At 35.9% G+C, this 16,559-nt stretch overlaps 3 protein-coding genes across 7 annotated transcripts in view; 1 reads left to right on the top strand and 2 right to left on the bottom strand.

Moving 5' to 3' along the window:
* LOC111063072 (probable ATP-dependent RNA helicase ddx20) overlaps nt 1-978 on the bottom strand; it is an 87,493-nt gene extending 86,515 nt beyond the window's left edge. For 4 of the 5 annotated variants that reach the window (XM_039433827.1, XM_039433829.1, XM_039433832.1 and 1 more), the window contains exon 1: nt 828-973. The gene's annotated coding sequence lies outside the window, so the exon portion shown is untranslated. Of the gene's footprint in view, nt 1-827 lie in introns of all 5 variants that reach the window. The other variant, XM_039433830.1, reaches the window with a different exon arrangement.
* A 1,055-nt stretch (nt 979-2,033) lies between these two features.
* On the top strand, nt 2,034-6,873 carry LOC111063083 (GPI mannosyltransferase 2). Its single transcript, XM_022350774.2, has 3 exons — nt 2,034-2,175; nt 2,584-2,728; nt 4,995-6,873. The coding sequence occupies exon 3, from the start codon at nt 5,063-5,065 to the stop codon at nt 6,551-6,553; it is 1,491 nt and encodes a 496-aa protein (XP_022206466.2). The 5' UTR covers nt 2,034-2,175; nt 2,584-2,728; nt 4,995-5,062; the 3' UTR covers nt 6,554-6,873.
* Nucleotides 6,874-8,694: 1,821 nt separating this feature from the next.
* LOC111063298 (tRNA (cytosine(38)-C(5))-methyltransferase) lies at nt 8,695-16,316 on the bottom strand. The gene is made up of 4 exons (XM_022350984.2): nt 16,065-16,316; nt 13,080-13,266; nt 11,042-11,336; nt 8,695-9,252 (listed from the first exon to the last, which is right to left on the bottom strand). The coding sequence occupies exons 1-4, from the start codon at nt 16,117-16,119 to the stop codon at nt 8,749-8,751; spliced, it is 1,041 nt and encodes a 346-aa protein (XP_022206676.2). The 5' UTR covers nt 16,120-16,316; the 3' UTR covers nt 8,695-8,748.
* Between the last annotated feature and the right edge of the window lie 243 nt (nt 16,317-16,559).

Raw genomic sequence — 16,559 nt, 5'->3', positions numbered from 1 at the left:
GAGATGAATAGTTTAGACACTTTTCTTCTAAATATTAAGGGCCGCGTGCACAAAGGAAACTGAATTTATTCAAAAAATACTAAGAAACTGTCAAAAACACAGATATCTGTGGTAATTCTTAGTACTTTTATTTAATATGAATATTTACCACAATATCAACTTCACAACTACACAAAAAGTGAATTTAATCAGCTTAAACTCAAAATTTAACACATTAAAACAAACGAGACTTGATACGGATTTAATCCAGTTTGAAATGAAATTTAGTTTAATCTGTCACTGTGCAAATGGCCCTTACAGTGTATATCCAAGGTGTGTCCTGTAGTATGGTGGAAATTTTCTTATTTCCATATCCAATGCATCCATATTGAGGCTTTGGATACTTTGGATACATACCGTATTATAGAGTGAAGGATTGAAATGAAATTCCATCTATTTTTTTTTTTCTTGAGGCTGTAGTAGGACGTAGGGATCGAAGTTTCTCTAGTAGTTAGTAAAGTTCAAAAGAAAGCTTTTATTGCCTTGTTGATCAAGCTCAACCAAGATATATAGTAGCTCTTTGCCGATTCACCTACCTATGTTTGTAAAAACTTTGATGTACATTTCTTGTTGATTTCATATTTTGAATTGCTCTGATGGATGTTGGAAAAACGGGAGAAGTAATGATTCAATTCATGTATATGTCTCGATTGGATTTTGTCAGAAATTGTAGCTTTTCTAGTAGTGTTTTGTTTTCTGTTTTTGTTTTGTCAGAAATTGTGGCTTTTCTGATAGTGTTTTGTTTTCTATCTTGAGAAAAGTAGGTATTCATTTTTATTTTTTCTTACCTTGACTCGTAAATCCAACAGAGCGATTCTCGAAGCACAAGTACCGCGGGCCACGAAAACAAACGATCGCGATCCGTTGCTACACCGTATTGAACTGAAATAAAAAATCTTTCCACAAGACGGTATTATTTATAGCTTCATGGTCTGAGCAGGTATTGAATTTTCAATGAATAATTATTGTATGGTCAATAAAAAACTGTAATTTATTATTTTTATTACCGGTACGATGATTCCTATTGTTCGCCATTATACCTGGGCTATTTTCAAGATACGGTATTGTATGTATGTCAAATTTTAATTTCTTGTACATTATGATGAACAGTTCAATAATTATTGCTCAATATCACAATAAAGTTATCATTATTTAAATTGGAATAGCTATAACACAATGAATGGAATCTAGACACACAAAGAATCTAAGATTCTAGGACCTGAAAAATGGAATAGCTCGAAGTATCAAAATTAATTTTTATCTCACATTCTATTTTTTTGCTGATTGTGCCGATTCCTGAGAAAGCTCCAGACTTGTGCGACGATGTGAAAAAGGTTGTAAGGATGATAATATGAAAATATTAATCACAAATCATTATGATATCATGATAAGAGATGAGTAGACCTACAGCTTCAGGTGGGTTCAAAGTAGGCTACCAGAAAGGATTTTTTTTCCAATACCTTGATGATATTTTTTAAAGTATGATAATATTATATTTAAAAAATACAATAAATAATTATGATATTCAGCGGAGTTGACCCATCCATTAACCGACACAAAATAAATGAAGTTAATCTAAGCGCTAACTTATCAACTGCTCCCCATTCCATAGGATATTATCTTCTTCTCCGGTACTATGAACATATTTATTGTGGGTGGGATAATGGCTGGCCCTAGGATAGGCCACTTATTATTATTATAGTGTTGTGTAAAAATAATAAAGTTGGTAAAAATCATTGTCAGTTATTATTATTATGCAAAAAACAGACGAAAATATTCTCCTTGTGAAACTGGAACTATATAATGAGATTTCTACACTTTATTAATAATTTTTTACAATAATACCGCAGTGGTTTCAAGGACATGGTTATTATTGAAGTTCAAATATTACCGCCTTCTATGAGTCGACTACCTTGTATCAACTTCATATGAGTCGATGACTCCGTGTGCATCGATTCAAAAAGTCGACTACTGCTGTAAACAACAGAGCAGACGTCAAAAAGATTAGGTTAGGATTTAGTCTACTCTGTTAAAATTCATGTTTTTTCCTATTTTATTTTGATGTAGACAATCAAATTGTATTATTATGATCAATTGCACAGTTTATGAGACAAAATGCTAATAAAGCTGTGTTAAGTAAGTTAATTTCAACCATTTTCTAATTATAAATTTACAATAAAATAATAGAATTGGCTGTGATGCACTAGATGCAGTCTGTAAATAAAGTGTCTAAACTGACCAATTTAGACGATTTCTGGTCATTTTATCAGGGGATAAGTTATATTTCATCATTAAGTGTATTTTTAGATAAATATCAAGCTATATAATGATTACAAAAACGTCAATATTACAATTCATTAACAGAAGCTCATAAAGTACACTTTATCAATATTAAACTTATATCAGTTCATTATTTATTGTCGCATGGTTTTTCCTGATAAATATTTGTTTTTGATTTATTATTTTATTGTCTAGATATAAGTTAGCAATAGCTTGTTTGAGAGACTTCCTTATTAGATTTATAAATTGCTTATTTTGTTTCAGACTTCTCATACCTGATAAGAAGCTATTGTTGGTTCTGTCATGCTCATGATGATCATAAAGTGATTAACCACAGAAAATAGTTTATTGAACCATTTTGAATCATGAAGTTATAAGGAAATAGGACTACCTAAAACTCTAAAATCAGGTAAGCTTATACAATTCTTTATTAATATATTTTTTAAATTTTATTACCTAAGCGTAGTCTACATGATTTCTATTCAAGTCCAATAAGCTGGCTTACTTTTTATGATTCATTAAACTAATTTGGGATCTTGGGTAATTCATCAACAGCGTTTGATCCAGTATAAGATCGTCATAGGTATTCAATCAGTCCGGCTCCAATTCAATTTAAATTGTATAGCCTGGTATCAGGGAAAAAATATATACAAAATATAACTGAGATCTGATCCTAATAAGTAGCCTATTACAATAATAACTATTATTTACATAACTTGTTTTATCTAAGAGAATATGAAACTGGTACCGGTAGTGTTCTTCTCAAGTAACACTCTTGGAGACAATTGTGCTAACTTGCACACAATTATGCTAAAACATCAATCTGTTATGTTATATTTCCAAGCATTTTTCTTGTTTATTGCTTCAATCAACTGGCACACTCTCAACACCGGATGTATTCCCTAGAGTTTCTTTAGAGGAGGTCTGATATCCTCACAGAAATAAACTTGCTTCAGTCTACTCATGGTGTACGCTATCTTGAGTACAGATAGTCTATATCCTCCCGCCTTGGTGAGTCAGTATGGATAAGAGGTGTCTCTCCTCCCATTAATATGTAGCCTCAGGGCCAAATTTTAACCGTGATGAATTCCACAAGAACCAACAAAGATGTATTTTTAAAAACGCCTTATCTGATTGGTTCTCGTAAAATTAATCAGTTAAAAATTAACTGGCTGTTGTGCAACCTGGCCTAAGAGTTTTTCGCACTGGCAGCGGACAATTCTGCAGAGCAAGAAGCTCTCTGATTGGTTGATTATCAGTAGTTGATCCCGAACGCATACCCAATCAGCTAATCCAATTGGCTGATTATCAACTGATTGGGTTGGTGTTCGGAAATCAGCTGATAATCAGCTAATCGGAGAGCTTCTTGTCCCACCGACAGTGCAAAAACGCCTGAAAGACGCTTCATATGGCTGAGCCCTTGAGGAAAACGTACACAGCAGCAGATAGACATAAAAAACTCAAGTATCTGCATGAGCAGACATGGGGACATACTGACGTCTGTATGTGTTGCAAAATTCGAACACCTGGGGAGCGATTTTATCTCTGTTTGTCTGCTGCTATGTGTTGCAAAATTCGAACACGTGGGGAGCGATTTTATCTCTGTTTGTCTGCTGCTATGTTCGCCTTAATACAGCAGTGGCTAGTGATTGAAAATACTGGGGGTTGCTGTTCTTACAATATAATCTTCAATAATTGGTACCTTAATTGACACGCGTCTGGTGTGTGGGGAGGGGGGGTAAGAGTTTAATTTAATGATTAAAACAGATATTTATTCAATTTCTGATTTTATCTTTACATAGCAATAAAAGCCCAACCAAACAAAGCATTCTCCAAGTGAAACCATGGCGTGATTGGCAGCTGAGAATTTTCAACTCTGATAAAGATAAATAATGTAATTTTTCACAAAATGATAGATAATTATTCTATATTTCATGTTTCCTGGACATAAGGACATTGCATATTACGACACAAAAATAATTCAGGACAGTCCATTTTTTATTGGACCCACTTGTTTTGCTTCGAAAATATCAAAACAGTTGAACATGATATTTATTATAATGTTATTTTATCATGATGATAAATTATTAAGTCATGCTATTAAGGCTGTTATAATATTATAATATAGCCCCATGAAAAGATTATATACTCATGGGAGAGCAGATAGCAGACTTTCATATTCATCAGACTCTGGTACGGGGTCATTTCACATCTAGTGTGGTATGGACTGTTAGCGCCTCAAGCGGACGGTTGCAGAAAAATTGCCACCACATTGGGCTTATGGGCTCGAGTAGAAAAATATTTCACACTACTAATATACATAGTAATAGTGAGCATACATGAGTTTGGTTGCAGGAGGATTGCAACCTCCAATGCTATATTCAATATTCAGTTCTACCACAGCGTCTGATTTCGCGTGAACTGTGTTCACGTTCTACAGTTTGCTGCTCTTATTATAGGATTATGATGAAATTGTGGAGCTAATGTCAGTAATTAAGATAATAATAGAGCTCACTTATAAATTCAGTCACTTTTACTCCTAGAAAATTATTCATTTATTATCATCAAAATGAAGGGGGTTGTGCAACCATGCAACCTCAACACGAGCCGCCACTGTAATACAGTAAATTAATTCTGTTGATACATAATAACTGAGAAATCTCTTCTCTTTCCAGGGGACCTTCTAGTCACATATTTTTCGACACCAGAATGGAACGCTTGTACAATGTGAACCTGATTTGAGATGTATTCACCAAGGGAGAAGATATTCTGGTTCTCTGTGTTCAGTAGGTGTACCCTACTGTGCATATCATCAATATCCAACGCCTTACTACAAGACCATAGAGCGGAAGGCGTTTTTCTATCCTCCATTCCATGCGATAGGAACTTGAATAAACTGCCGAAGAACCAATGTGACATTAACCACAGTCCCCTTGACTATTTCATTCATGTATTTTTCGGAGGACTTGTCAGATGGGACGCTCACTACTTCCTGCACATTGCAAAAAATGATTATTCCCAGGAAAAAATGTTGGCATTCTTCCCGTTTTATCCATTAATCGTCCGAACATTAGCTACATTTCTAAATATTTTCTCATCTACGTTCGTCACTTACGAATCCCTATTAATCTTAACTTCAATAGTAATAAATTTCATGCTTTTTGTCAAATCAGCACTGGTTTTATACGATTTGAGTTGTGCTGTTTTGAAAAACACTGAACTCTCATACAAGGCTGCTATACTTTATTGTATTAACCCTGCGAGCGTATTTTTCAGTGCCCCGTATTCAGAAACCTGTTATGCGTTTTTAACATTCTCAGCCATGTTATACTGTGTTGAGAATAAACTGACAATCTCATCAGTTGTCAATGGTTTATCTTCAATGACAAGATCTAACGGTATACTAAATGTTGGGTTTGTGTTACACAAATTGTTGAACAATTTTATCATTCACTACTCATCCAAAAGTAAAAGTTTTCTGATAAGTGCCTCTGTAATCATAAATAACATACTGACCTGTTTGGGATCACTTATAGTATCGATTTTGCCGTTTTGCGCTTTCCAGCTATTCAGCTATGTGAAATTTTGTCATGAAAGTTTGTACAAAAATGATAGGCCTTGGTGTAACAGGACAATTCCTCTAGCTTACAGCTATGTGCAGGATTATTACTGGAATGTGGGATTCCTCAGATATTATAGGATAAAACAGATACCAAATTTCCTGCTTGCTTTGCCCCTAGTGTTCATTATTATTAGAAACTCTATCACAGAATTTAGAAAGAACGGGTTTTATTATGAAAGGATTAAATCGCTGTTCTTGACAACCAATGAACATCATCTAGTCTTCAAAGTTCATGCACTATGTTTGACAATATTTTGTGTTCTATGTATCCATGTTCAAGTAACAACACGTATGTTGTGCTCCTCTAGTCCAGTATTGTATTGGTATTGTGCACAGTATTTCATTGATGATGACGACAAAAAGCTAGATCATAAAATGAAACTGAGGGAGAAGTTAAGTTGCAAAGGGATATTGAGACCGAATATGTTCTCTGCAAATAATGAGTTTTCTCGAGTCGATAGCAAAAGCAACATGGTCAGTCGGTATAGGGTATTTCTATTCGATAAAATTGAGGGGGATAGAAGGAGAGTGTGTTCCTTAATTAAGATTTATTTTGTGAGCTACTTCGTTATTGGTACTATAATGTTCAGTAATTTTTATCCATTCACTTGAAGGTCACATTTTTGTGAAATCATTCCATTTGGGTCGAAACATAGATAGATAGACAATTGCCTTTATTAATCACTCTTTGAAATATGACAAGTGATGTGGGCAAAATTGAGGCAATAAGGCCCCCTCTTCCACTTAACTCACATCGTGGAACGGTGATGAGTGTATCAACTGCATGGACAAACTCTATAGCCTACCAAAATTTGTAATTTTTGTACAGTATATTGCCATTAGTGATCCTAATTTGTCTTGTTTCAAATTATGGTTTAATTGTTACCATTTTTAGTGGTACTTTGTAAGCTTTCGAATAAAATGTAAAGTAATCAATTTATTGTACAAGCAAATCATTTCCAATTTTATCCAGTCGCTTATTTCCAAAGTAGGCTAGATTAGAGTGGGTCCCAATGAATTTAATATCAAATTGTGATACAAGTGTTTCATGAAAAATATCTATGATGTATGATTAATCATTATCAATGATTATTCCTCAAGGGAGTAATACCATAGAGAAACGACAGCATAGAGATATCCCATGGTATAGGGCGTTTATGTCGCAAGTTTTACTGTTATCCCAAGCCGATAGTTCACATAGTTCTATTCTATGCAGCTGTGTGACGCAGGTAGTCTCTCAAATTGTGCCCTTCATACACTTTCACCCCAACAAAACATTAAAAATTGACAGTAATCGGCTTGAGATAACAGTAAAAGTTGCGACATAAATTCCCTATACCATGGGATATCTACTTACGCTATTGTTTCTCTATGGTACTACCTATCAGATAATGACTTCATTGATGTAAAAATAATATTCATTTACCTAATTGAAATGGATTTACCTCATTGCTGTAAAAATAATATTCATTTACCCAATCGAAATGTATATTTAGCTTTTATTTTTCTTCACTATTAATTCAAACTTCGAATTAAAAATACTTTTGAACTAGAAATACTTACTTTTCAGAAGTGACAACGTTATGAGGTGTTGTTGGTTATCTCTTTAGACATCTGACGTCTGGAGGTGAGCAATAACAATGTTTATGTGAATTATACCATTGTAAATTCATGTAAATGTGTTTGTAAGTTTGGAAATGAAAGAAATAAAATAACAGGTCGAAACGTCGGCACTGTTAAAAATCTGGTGTGGCGCACTCACACAACTTTCCTTGCCGTTATGAAAATTGATCAACTGACGCTAGTGTTCCCGCGCATCTAAATTAGTCTACTATTCGAAGATCTTATCCAGCTGGTGACAGGACAATAACGCTGCAGACACATGAAGTCTGCTAACTGTTCATAGTGAATGATTTAATGGAATCAACACTTGCCAACAGTTTGCAAATTGAATAATCTTATTTTCTCGAACTTCGAGCTTATTTCCAAATTTAGGGTAAAATGTTACTGGACATTAATTGTAGAGATTTTCATGCCCAATCTTTTCCACTTGGAATTTTTTGTTTAAATTGTATCTGAAGCCTGATAATTGGGAATCTGAAATCAAACCTTGCATAGATGGGGTGCAGCTCCTGAAATTTTTACAGATATGGGACTAGTGGCAGTTGATAGAGCTTATCAATGACTTGTTTATGTATAAATTTGATCAAAATCGTTGGAGCCGTTTTCGAGAAAATCGCGAAAAACACTGTTTTTGACATTTTCGCCGCCATCTTGAATTGAATTTGACCGAAATTGTTCTTGTCGGATCCTCATAGGGGAAGGACCTTAAGTTCCAAATTTCAAGTCATTCCGTAAATTAAGAGATGAGATATCGTGTACACAGACGCACACACACACACACACACACCACACACACACACATACAGACCAATACCCAAAAACCACTTTTTTGGACTCAGGGGACCTTGAAACGTATAGAAATTTAGAAATTTGGGTGTCTTGATTTTTTTCAGAAAGCAATACTTTCCTTACCTATGGTAATAGGGCAAGGAAAGTAAAAAGTGTTTCCACTTCCAATTCAAAGTGTGAATTTATATAAAAAAAAACTATTTTATTTTGAGATAGCAGTATCATAAGGAACTTATCATCAGACTGTAGTATCGTCTAAAATAGTTCAAACCGGGTTATTACTTATAGTTCGTCATGGATAGTGAAATAGATAGGAACTTATTATGAATAACTCACCACTATTAAATTTCTTGAGGAACATTTTATTATAAAAATATGACTAGGCTATAACACCATCAATTTTCATTAATCATCAATCTTATTAAATATGCAACAACTTTCACATTAATACTATTGCCCAGAAGTTTGTATTTCTGTTTTAAAGTGTGGTTTTCAGGAAACCTAAATTCTTCGGGAAAACACATGAGACGCGAAATTTCCTTAGGCGAGAAAAATCGCAATTTCAAGCTTTCCAAAGCCTTGAAAAATTGTTCTTCACTGGAGTAGTTTTCTCTTTTAGGTATTCTATCGAGTTCAGAGGAATTTAGAGGAAATGGAGAATATACAGAGCCTGTGCCTTCCATGTATATGCTATAAGACTTTGTAAAACAACAGGAGCGTGCATCGTCTTTACTAACAATGTCCAATACATTGATTTGTTTGGCTAATCTTTCGATAGGAATTAAAAGTTCTTTATATGATGGCGAGTCAAAGTTATCCTCCACTTCTAGTATGGATGATATTGGGAAGCAGCTGTCCCCAATGTCCATTGGAAAACCGGCCTTTGCGGGATCAGTTATCTGAAATTTCGGTTAGAAAATATACAGAGTGAGTCATATGAAAATATGAAAATAGAAAATATACAGAGTGAATAGAAAATATTGTATAGAGTGTATAGAAAATATACAGAGAGAGTCATATGAAAATATAAAAATAGAAAATATACAAAAGGTATAGAAAATAGTGTATAGAGTGTATAGAAAATATACAGAGTGAGTCATATGAAAATATAAAAATAGAAAATATACAAAATGTATAGAAAATATACAGAGTGAGTCATATGAAAATATGAAAATAGAAAATATACAGAGTGAATAGAAAATATTGTATAGAGTGTATAGAAAATATACAGAGAGAGTCATATGGAAATATAAAAATAGAAAATATACAAAAGGTATAGAAAATAGTGTATAGAGTGTATAGAAAATATACAGTGTGAGTCATATGAAAATATAAAAATAGAAAATATACAAAATGTATAGAAAATATACAGAGTGAGTCATATGAAAATATAAAAATCTGGTGTGGCGCAACACACAACTTTCCTTGCCGTTATGAAAATTTATCACCTGACGCTAGTGTACCCGCGCATCTCAAGTCTACTATTCAAAGATTTGAGCCAGCCAAAGATTTGTGACAGGACAATAACGCTGGAGACATACGAGGCCTGCTATCTCTTCATAGTGAATGATCTAATAGAATCAACAGTTTGCAATTAAATAATAATAATAATATCGAGTGACCTGGCTGGCTCAGGTCTGGTGTCAGAGTTTTCAGGTCGCAACTGATCAATTTCAGGGCCTCTGACATGACCTAACGACTGCTTTTTAGGCAGCCGGGACCGACGGCTTAACGTGTCCATCCGAAACACGGGAGTGGCCCGAGATAAATATCTTGCCCGGGCCGGGATTTGAACCCGGGCCTCTGAATCATAAAGCCAGCATCTGATCCACTCGTCTACGGCCACTCCTATTTAATGCAATTAAATAATCAAATTTTATCGAATTTCGAGCTCATTTTCAATTTTAGGTGAAAATGTTACTGAACATTAATTGAAGAGATTTCCATGCTCAATCTTTTCCATCTGAAATTTTTCGTTCAAATTTTATCTGAAGCCTGATAATTGGGAATCTGGAATCAAACTTTGCATAGAAGAGGCGAAGCTCCTGAAATTCCACTGTTTAAAAATATTCATAGGCTATATCTATTTATGTATAGAACTCATTTTTTGTTGAAGCTTATTGTGATGTGTGTTTCAACTCCATATTGACTTTAATTTTGTATTTGTCTGTGTGACTATTGTATGTTTTATGTTTCCTGATGACTATGTCTATCGCACTATGTGTTTAATTACAATAAAGCATTCTACTAGCAGTTCTGTGAACAGTAGACCTCACGCAGTATTCTCATCTACAAGTACCTGATTGAAACTATAGACCTTATAGAATGCAGAAATAGACTGGCTTCTCCACACATCTGTGTAATCACTTGTCAGCTGATTTATGTTGAATAATTCTATAGTCTGATTTTTACTCTAATATTGGCGTATGAAGGAGGCTCCTTTATCTTTTATATTATCCTTGAAATGCAAAATTTCCAAAAACCTTGCATATACGTCGACGCGCAATTAAAAAAGGAACATACCTGTAAAATTTCATGAAAATCTATTACCCCGTTTCGCCGTAAATGCGCAACATATAAATATATAAACATTTAAACATTAAGAGAAATGCCAAACCGTCGACTTGAATCTTAGACCTCACTTCGCTCGGTCAATTATGATATTTTTTTATCTATGGTGATACTTACAATACTGGATGTGATTGGAAACCCAAACTCCAATGGTTTCTTTTTGGCTATCAGGTAATAGCGCGTCCTACTGTTCGAAATACCAAATTGTGTAGGACTCAGTAGAAACTCCTGGTAGTTGAAGTGATTATCCACCAGAAAATCGAGGAGTTTTTGTCTGGCGTTCGATGTTTCAAATCCTCTAACATTTTCCACAAGGATGTATTTCAATGAGCCGTTCAATTTTGGGAGTAACTCCAGTAGATTAATAAGAGCACATGATCTTTTGTCTTTAGTGTCTTTTTTCAGGCCATTTCTGAAAGGGAAAATACAATCGATTCATAAAATGTTACATTGTTAAGCACGGTGCACAAGCTTATAAGTAGGGACTACTATCATAGAGAAAATATAGCATGAGAAGATATCCCATGGTAAAGGGTGTTCATGTTCTAAATTTCACTGTTAACTCAAGCCGATAATCCTAGTAATTATTTTTCATGAATCTATGTGGTGCAGGTAGTCTTCCATACTGTGTCATCTTTACACTCTTACTCGGCCAAAACAGTAATAATAGACAGTAGTCGGCAGTAATCGACTTGAGTTAACAAAAATTCGGCAGGAAATTTGGAACATAAACGACCTATACCATGGGATATCTTCTTATGCTATTGTTTCTCTATGCTACTATACTGTAGTGAGGTCCACGTTATAATGAAAGTAGACAACTTGATGAACATTGGTGTTGCTATCCTTGTCTATCATTTTATAAAGCAGATAGCCCTATCCTATTATTTTAAAAAGTTCAACGCATTCTGTCCGATAGCTTTTTCAACAGACAACCCAAGGTTGATATTTAATGTTCAAAGATTGGAAGAATAAAGTTCTATAATACCATTGCAGTTCCGACTCTCCTATATGGAAGTGAGAATTGGATTCACACATGTAGAATGAAGAGTCGAATTCAAGCTGCAGAAATGAGGTTTCTAAGGAGTGTATTTGGCTGCACTAGAGTTGATAGAATCAGAAATACTGATATAAGACATGTTTTATTGGTTGCTCCTCTACATGAAAGAATTATTCAAAATAGACGCAACTGGTGCAGTCATTTGGATAGAATGCCACCTGGAAGAATTCCCGTTGTAGTCCAAAACTATAGACCTACAGGAAAAAGAGATGTAGGGAGACCAAGAAAGAGATGGGTACCGGAACAGGTTCATTAATGAACCTAATCCCTGAAGTGAAGATGATGATGAGATTGGAAGAAAGGAGATCTTTCGGTTTCCTCTTACTACTATATAATATCCTAAACAATCCAGTATTCATGCCAGAATTTATAAATATATTGCAACTTCATGTCCCGTTTAATAGACCAGAACGAAATATTCTGTTCCACATGCCATTCATCAGAACGACTCATCATTACAATTCTTACATATACAGAACTTTACGTTTGTACAATAGAATAGCCACTGCATTGATCCGTTTGCTGACCGTTTCCAAACCTTTAAGAAATCCTGTGAACTAGCATATCGCTCTATAGCTGACTCATGATTGATAAATAATTATACTAAACTCTCTCATTTATTTTTTCTCTCTTCTAAAGTCCTATTTTTCCTCTATTCTCTATCAACTTTATTTAATTTTTATTCCATTCTTCTTCATTTTCTATTATCATCAGTTTTATTTTTTCATTTGGCCTCATTTCGCCTCTTCTTATCATATTAGTAGGCCTATTCAAAAATTGTGTTTACTATTTTATATTATTTTTCATTCTTATTTTGCATCAAATATTATGTATCTAAGCTAGTTGATGTCAATAAGGCTCTTCATGGATTTATTCTGTGAGCTTTTGTATGTAAATAAATAAATAAATAAATCTGTTTCTAGCTCCGCAAGCTAAAGCTAGAAAAGGATAGCACTCTTTGATTTGTCGAATGATAGTAACACCAATGTTAATCAAATACTACGTTTATAATGTGTACCTCGCTATAGTTCCTGGGTTTAGAATGATATAAAGAAAATTCCAATTTGTGAATCTTGCAACTTGACTATTCCTTACCTTGTGTAAGGCTGACATGGTGGACTCATCAGTAAAATATCAGGAGAAATCCTGTCGATCTCATCTACACCAAACGATTCTATGTTCCTGCAAAGTAAACATGCTCTTGGAAAATTGAGCTTGTAAACGGGATTTGCAGATGTGCTGATTTCTGCAGCTACAATATAAGAAAAAGGAACTCCACTTTCTGAAAACAAAACAAACCAATATCTGAATGAATTAGCCCAAAATGTTTGTTGAAGAATACTTTCAGAGAGGAAATGTACACCTAATGAAAATGAGAGTAGTTTTTTATATACATATTTTTAGATAGCTTATTAATAAGTAAATATCGGGCACCGAGCTTCGCTCGTTATTTATTTATTGATAAACAGAACTCAATTCTTTAAAATGATTGGGGAAGGACTAACAGGCACAGCCCAAAACGGTTTCTGAGACCTAGTGCAATCGAATTTTTATATCATTAACCTACTATGTTCCAAATTTCGTGAAAATCGTTAAAGCCGTTTTCGAGATTCGTTGAACATAAATAACCAGATATAAAAATACAGAAATTGCTCGCTTAATATAATAAGATAATAATGATAGTTTCTGTTCATAACATAGACCACCAGGGCATTTCCATAAGGGAACAAGTCAAGAGAAGTAAAAATACAACAAATAAGTCCACAAATAATGGACAGTCGGAAACCATAGAGAAACGAGCCTCTCATGAAGTGCCCACTCAAAGATTTTATATTATGCCACATCCACACTATCGCCCAATGTGTACAAATGACAACGAGCGCTAGAGTGTGAATCCGGGTGGTTGGCCATCGCTCTGATTTTTATCCAGTGATGACGAGCGCTGGCAAACAACCCTGATCCACACTCTTAACAAATAATACGTGATGTTCCCTGTCTTGATGTCTGCTCTGCTATTTTTTCAAAGAGTAATTGAGTTGCTATAGGTGTAATTGCTACAGAGCCTGCGTAATCTAATTAGATTACATAGACTCCGCTTGTTAATGCGTTACTTTTTTATTGTGTTCCTTTTGGTTAATATTTTCAGTTTCTGTCATGGAGTTTTCATAAACTTTATCAGGGCTATCCTATGGCACTAGTCACCAGATTTTGTTAATAGAATAACATACTAAATCTATTGATACCGGAAATTAGACGACAGATATGGGGCTGGCAGTTTTATCTTACACCTATTGCAGTGTGTATGGCAAGACCAACACGGCCAGGGGGCACTTTAGTATATGCCATATGCCAGTATTTATTTTAAGCTTACCAGCTTGTCCAGCGACAAGGCCATCGTGTGGACTAGGCATTGTTCTGGCCGCGACACCACACGTTAATGTCACACCTCCAAATGGGCACCTGCGTTTTAGCATATCCCGTGAGGTGTGACACGCGATCTACTACCCGGCGGCTCTGCCAAGTCGGTAGACGAGAATCACCTAGTTTAGCCTGCATTGAGTGGAACTACCACTGTACAGTTGTGGCGGTACGTGGGCTGGGCAAGCCCGGACGTATTCTCTATTTTGTCTACAGACCAGGAAAAAAACTCGTGGCTCCCAATTGTATACGTCCGCATCGAGCGTTTTCACGTTCACCACACAGGCGCCCAAGAGAGGCCCGAGCGTTTCGAAAAGAAGGACCAGTGAGAGGATTTTTCGACATACTTCCAGAGACGGATTCCCACAGCCTGGGACCCAAGGTCTGGCCTCCCGGGGGTTTTACATGCCTTCGACTTTCAGAGACCAAGACTTTCGGGACCAAGTACCTGATAATGATGTATCATGCGCTCTTCCATTGCCACATTACCTATGGCTTGCTTCTGTGGGGTCATTCAGCGGGGGCTGCTGATGTGCTGAGACTGCAAAAGAGGGCTATAAGAATTATAACAGGCAGCGATCATCTTGCCCACTGCAAGCCCATCTTTGCTCGCTTTGGTGTACTGACTGTCTTCAGCCATTACATCCTCCTGTGCTTGGTGTATGTCAAGAAGATACAGCATACTCTAGCTGCCCGTAGTGACATCCACCGCCACAACACCAGGCGCAGTGAGCTGTTGGATATCCCCAGGAGACGCCTCCACCGATCACAGGCCAGTTACAGGATTTCAGCCCTGAAATTCTACAACAAGCTGCCTAATAGTGTGAAGCAATTGGATGAGGCCGCCTTCAGGAGAACCGTCCGGAAGCTACTGTGTTCAAAGGCATACTACAGTGTGAACGAATTTATGGGTGATAATTTGAATTTTTATTGAGAGCGTGAGCACTGGATCACTGCCATCTGAACTGTTAGTTTTTTTTTTCATGTGTTTGTACGTGTTTTGATTTTTTGACGCCATCGATCCCACAATTGTGGGTAATGGATGAAGCTGAAGGTATTAAGACTGGGGTACCCATATTTCCATAGTCTGGTCTCTCACTGGCGTCCCCGAAACTCCATTAGATTGCTTCACTGTGTCCAACTACTCCCAGAGACGGAGAGTTCTGGCGACTCGGTCAAGCCATGAACCTCTCATAGTCTGTCCAGAGCCTTCACCCAGCCGTACTGCTATAAACTAGGCTACTTCCAGGGACGGAGTCACACAGTCAACCGTGTGTTATGGTTCCCCCTGGTTGGCATTTTTCCCTTCACCATGAGAACTAGCAACTGGTGGATCCAGTACTTCCTGAGACGGGAGCAAGAACAAATCCAAAGTAGCTCAGATTGTGAGGGCCATGCCCTTAAGGGTCTCAGCACCAGCCTGATCCAAGTACCTAGGACCAGGCAATAGGCATTTGCTCGACAAAATTGGAGCGATGGCCTAGGAAGGCCAGCACTGGTAAAACACCATCTACCATATGGCGCTGGTCGTCATTTTTACGCATTGGGCCAGCGTGTGGATACGGGAGTTAGTTGCGCTGTTAGTGGGTGGATGATACAAGAAAATAACAATCATTTATCTACATAAATATAAATAGGCTAAGTATAATTCATTGTATTTACCTTTCAAAGCGAAATGCATCCCTCCAATACCACTGAACAATTCCAAGACTCTCATAGCTACGTCGTAAGACTAATAGTCATAGAATATTGAATAAATGGTGAAATTAATATAATTAATCTATAATGAAAATAAGCTATACTGCTATAACAATAACAATCCACTCCCTGTCAAAGGATAAATAATTCTAACCTATAAAATCAACCGTATGAGCAGTATGAGCACATGAGCACTGACAACAGCTGTTGCTGATTGTGAAGCAGTCTACCAACCAAATTTTCTTCATTGTGCAAGGACCTCCTTATATTTTTAATTTCTCAAAATTATAGAAAATTAATAGATGATCGAATTATATCAATTATTGAAAAGATTTCAAAGATAATCTGACCCATTTTGTAAAATTATCTGTACCAACATTGGATATGAGCAACTTTGTTTTGAATTTCCCAATCCTATGACTTTTCTTTGCTATGATTCTCACATTAATTTAAATAAAT

This window comes from Nilaparvata lugens, chromosome 8 (assembly GCF_014356525.2).
Source record: "Nilaparvata lugens isolate BPH chromosome 8, ASM1435652v1, whole genome shotgun sequence".
Classification (NCBI taxonomy): domain Eukaryota; kingdom Metazoa; phylum Arthropoda; class Insecta; order Hemiptera; family Delphacidae; genus Nilaparvata; species Nilaparvata lugens.
This window is presented reverse-complemented; position numbering and strand designations above follow the sequence as displayed.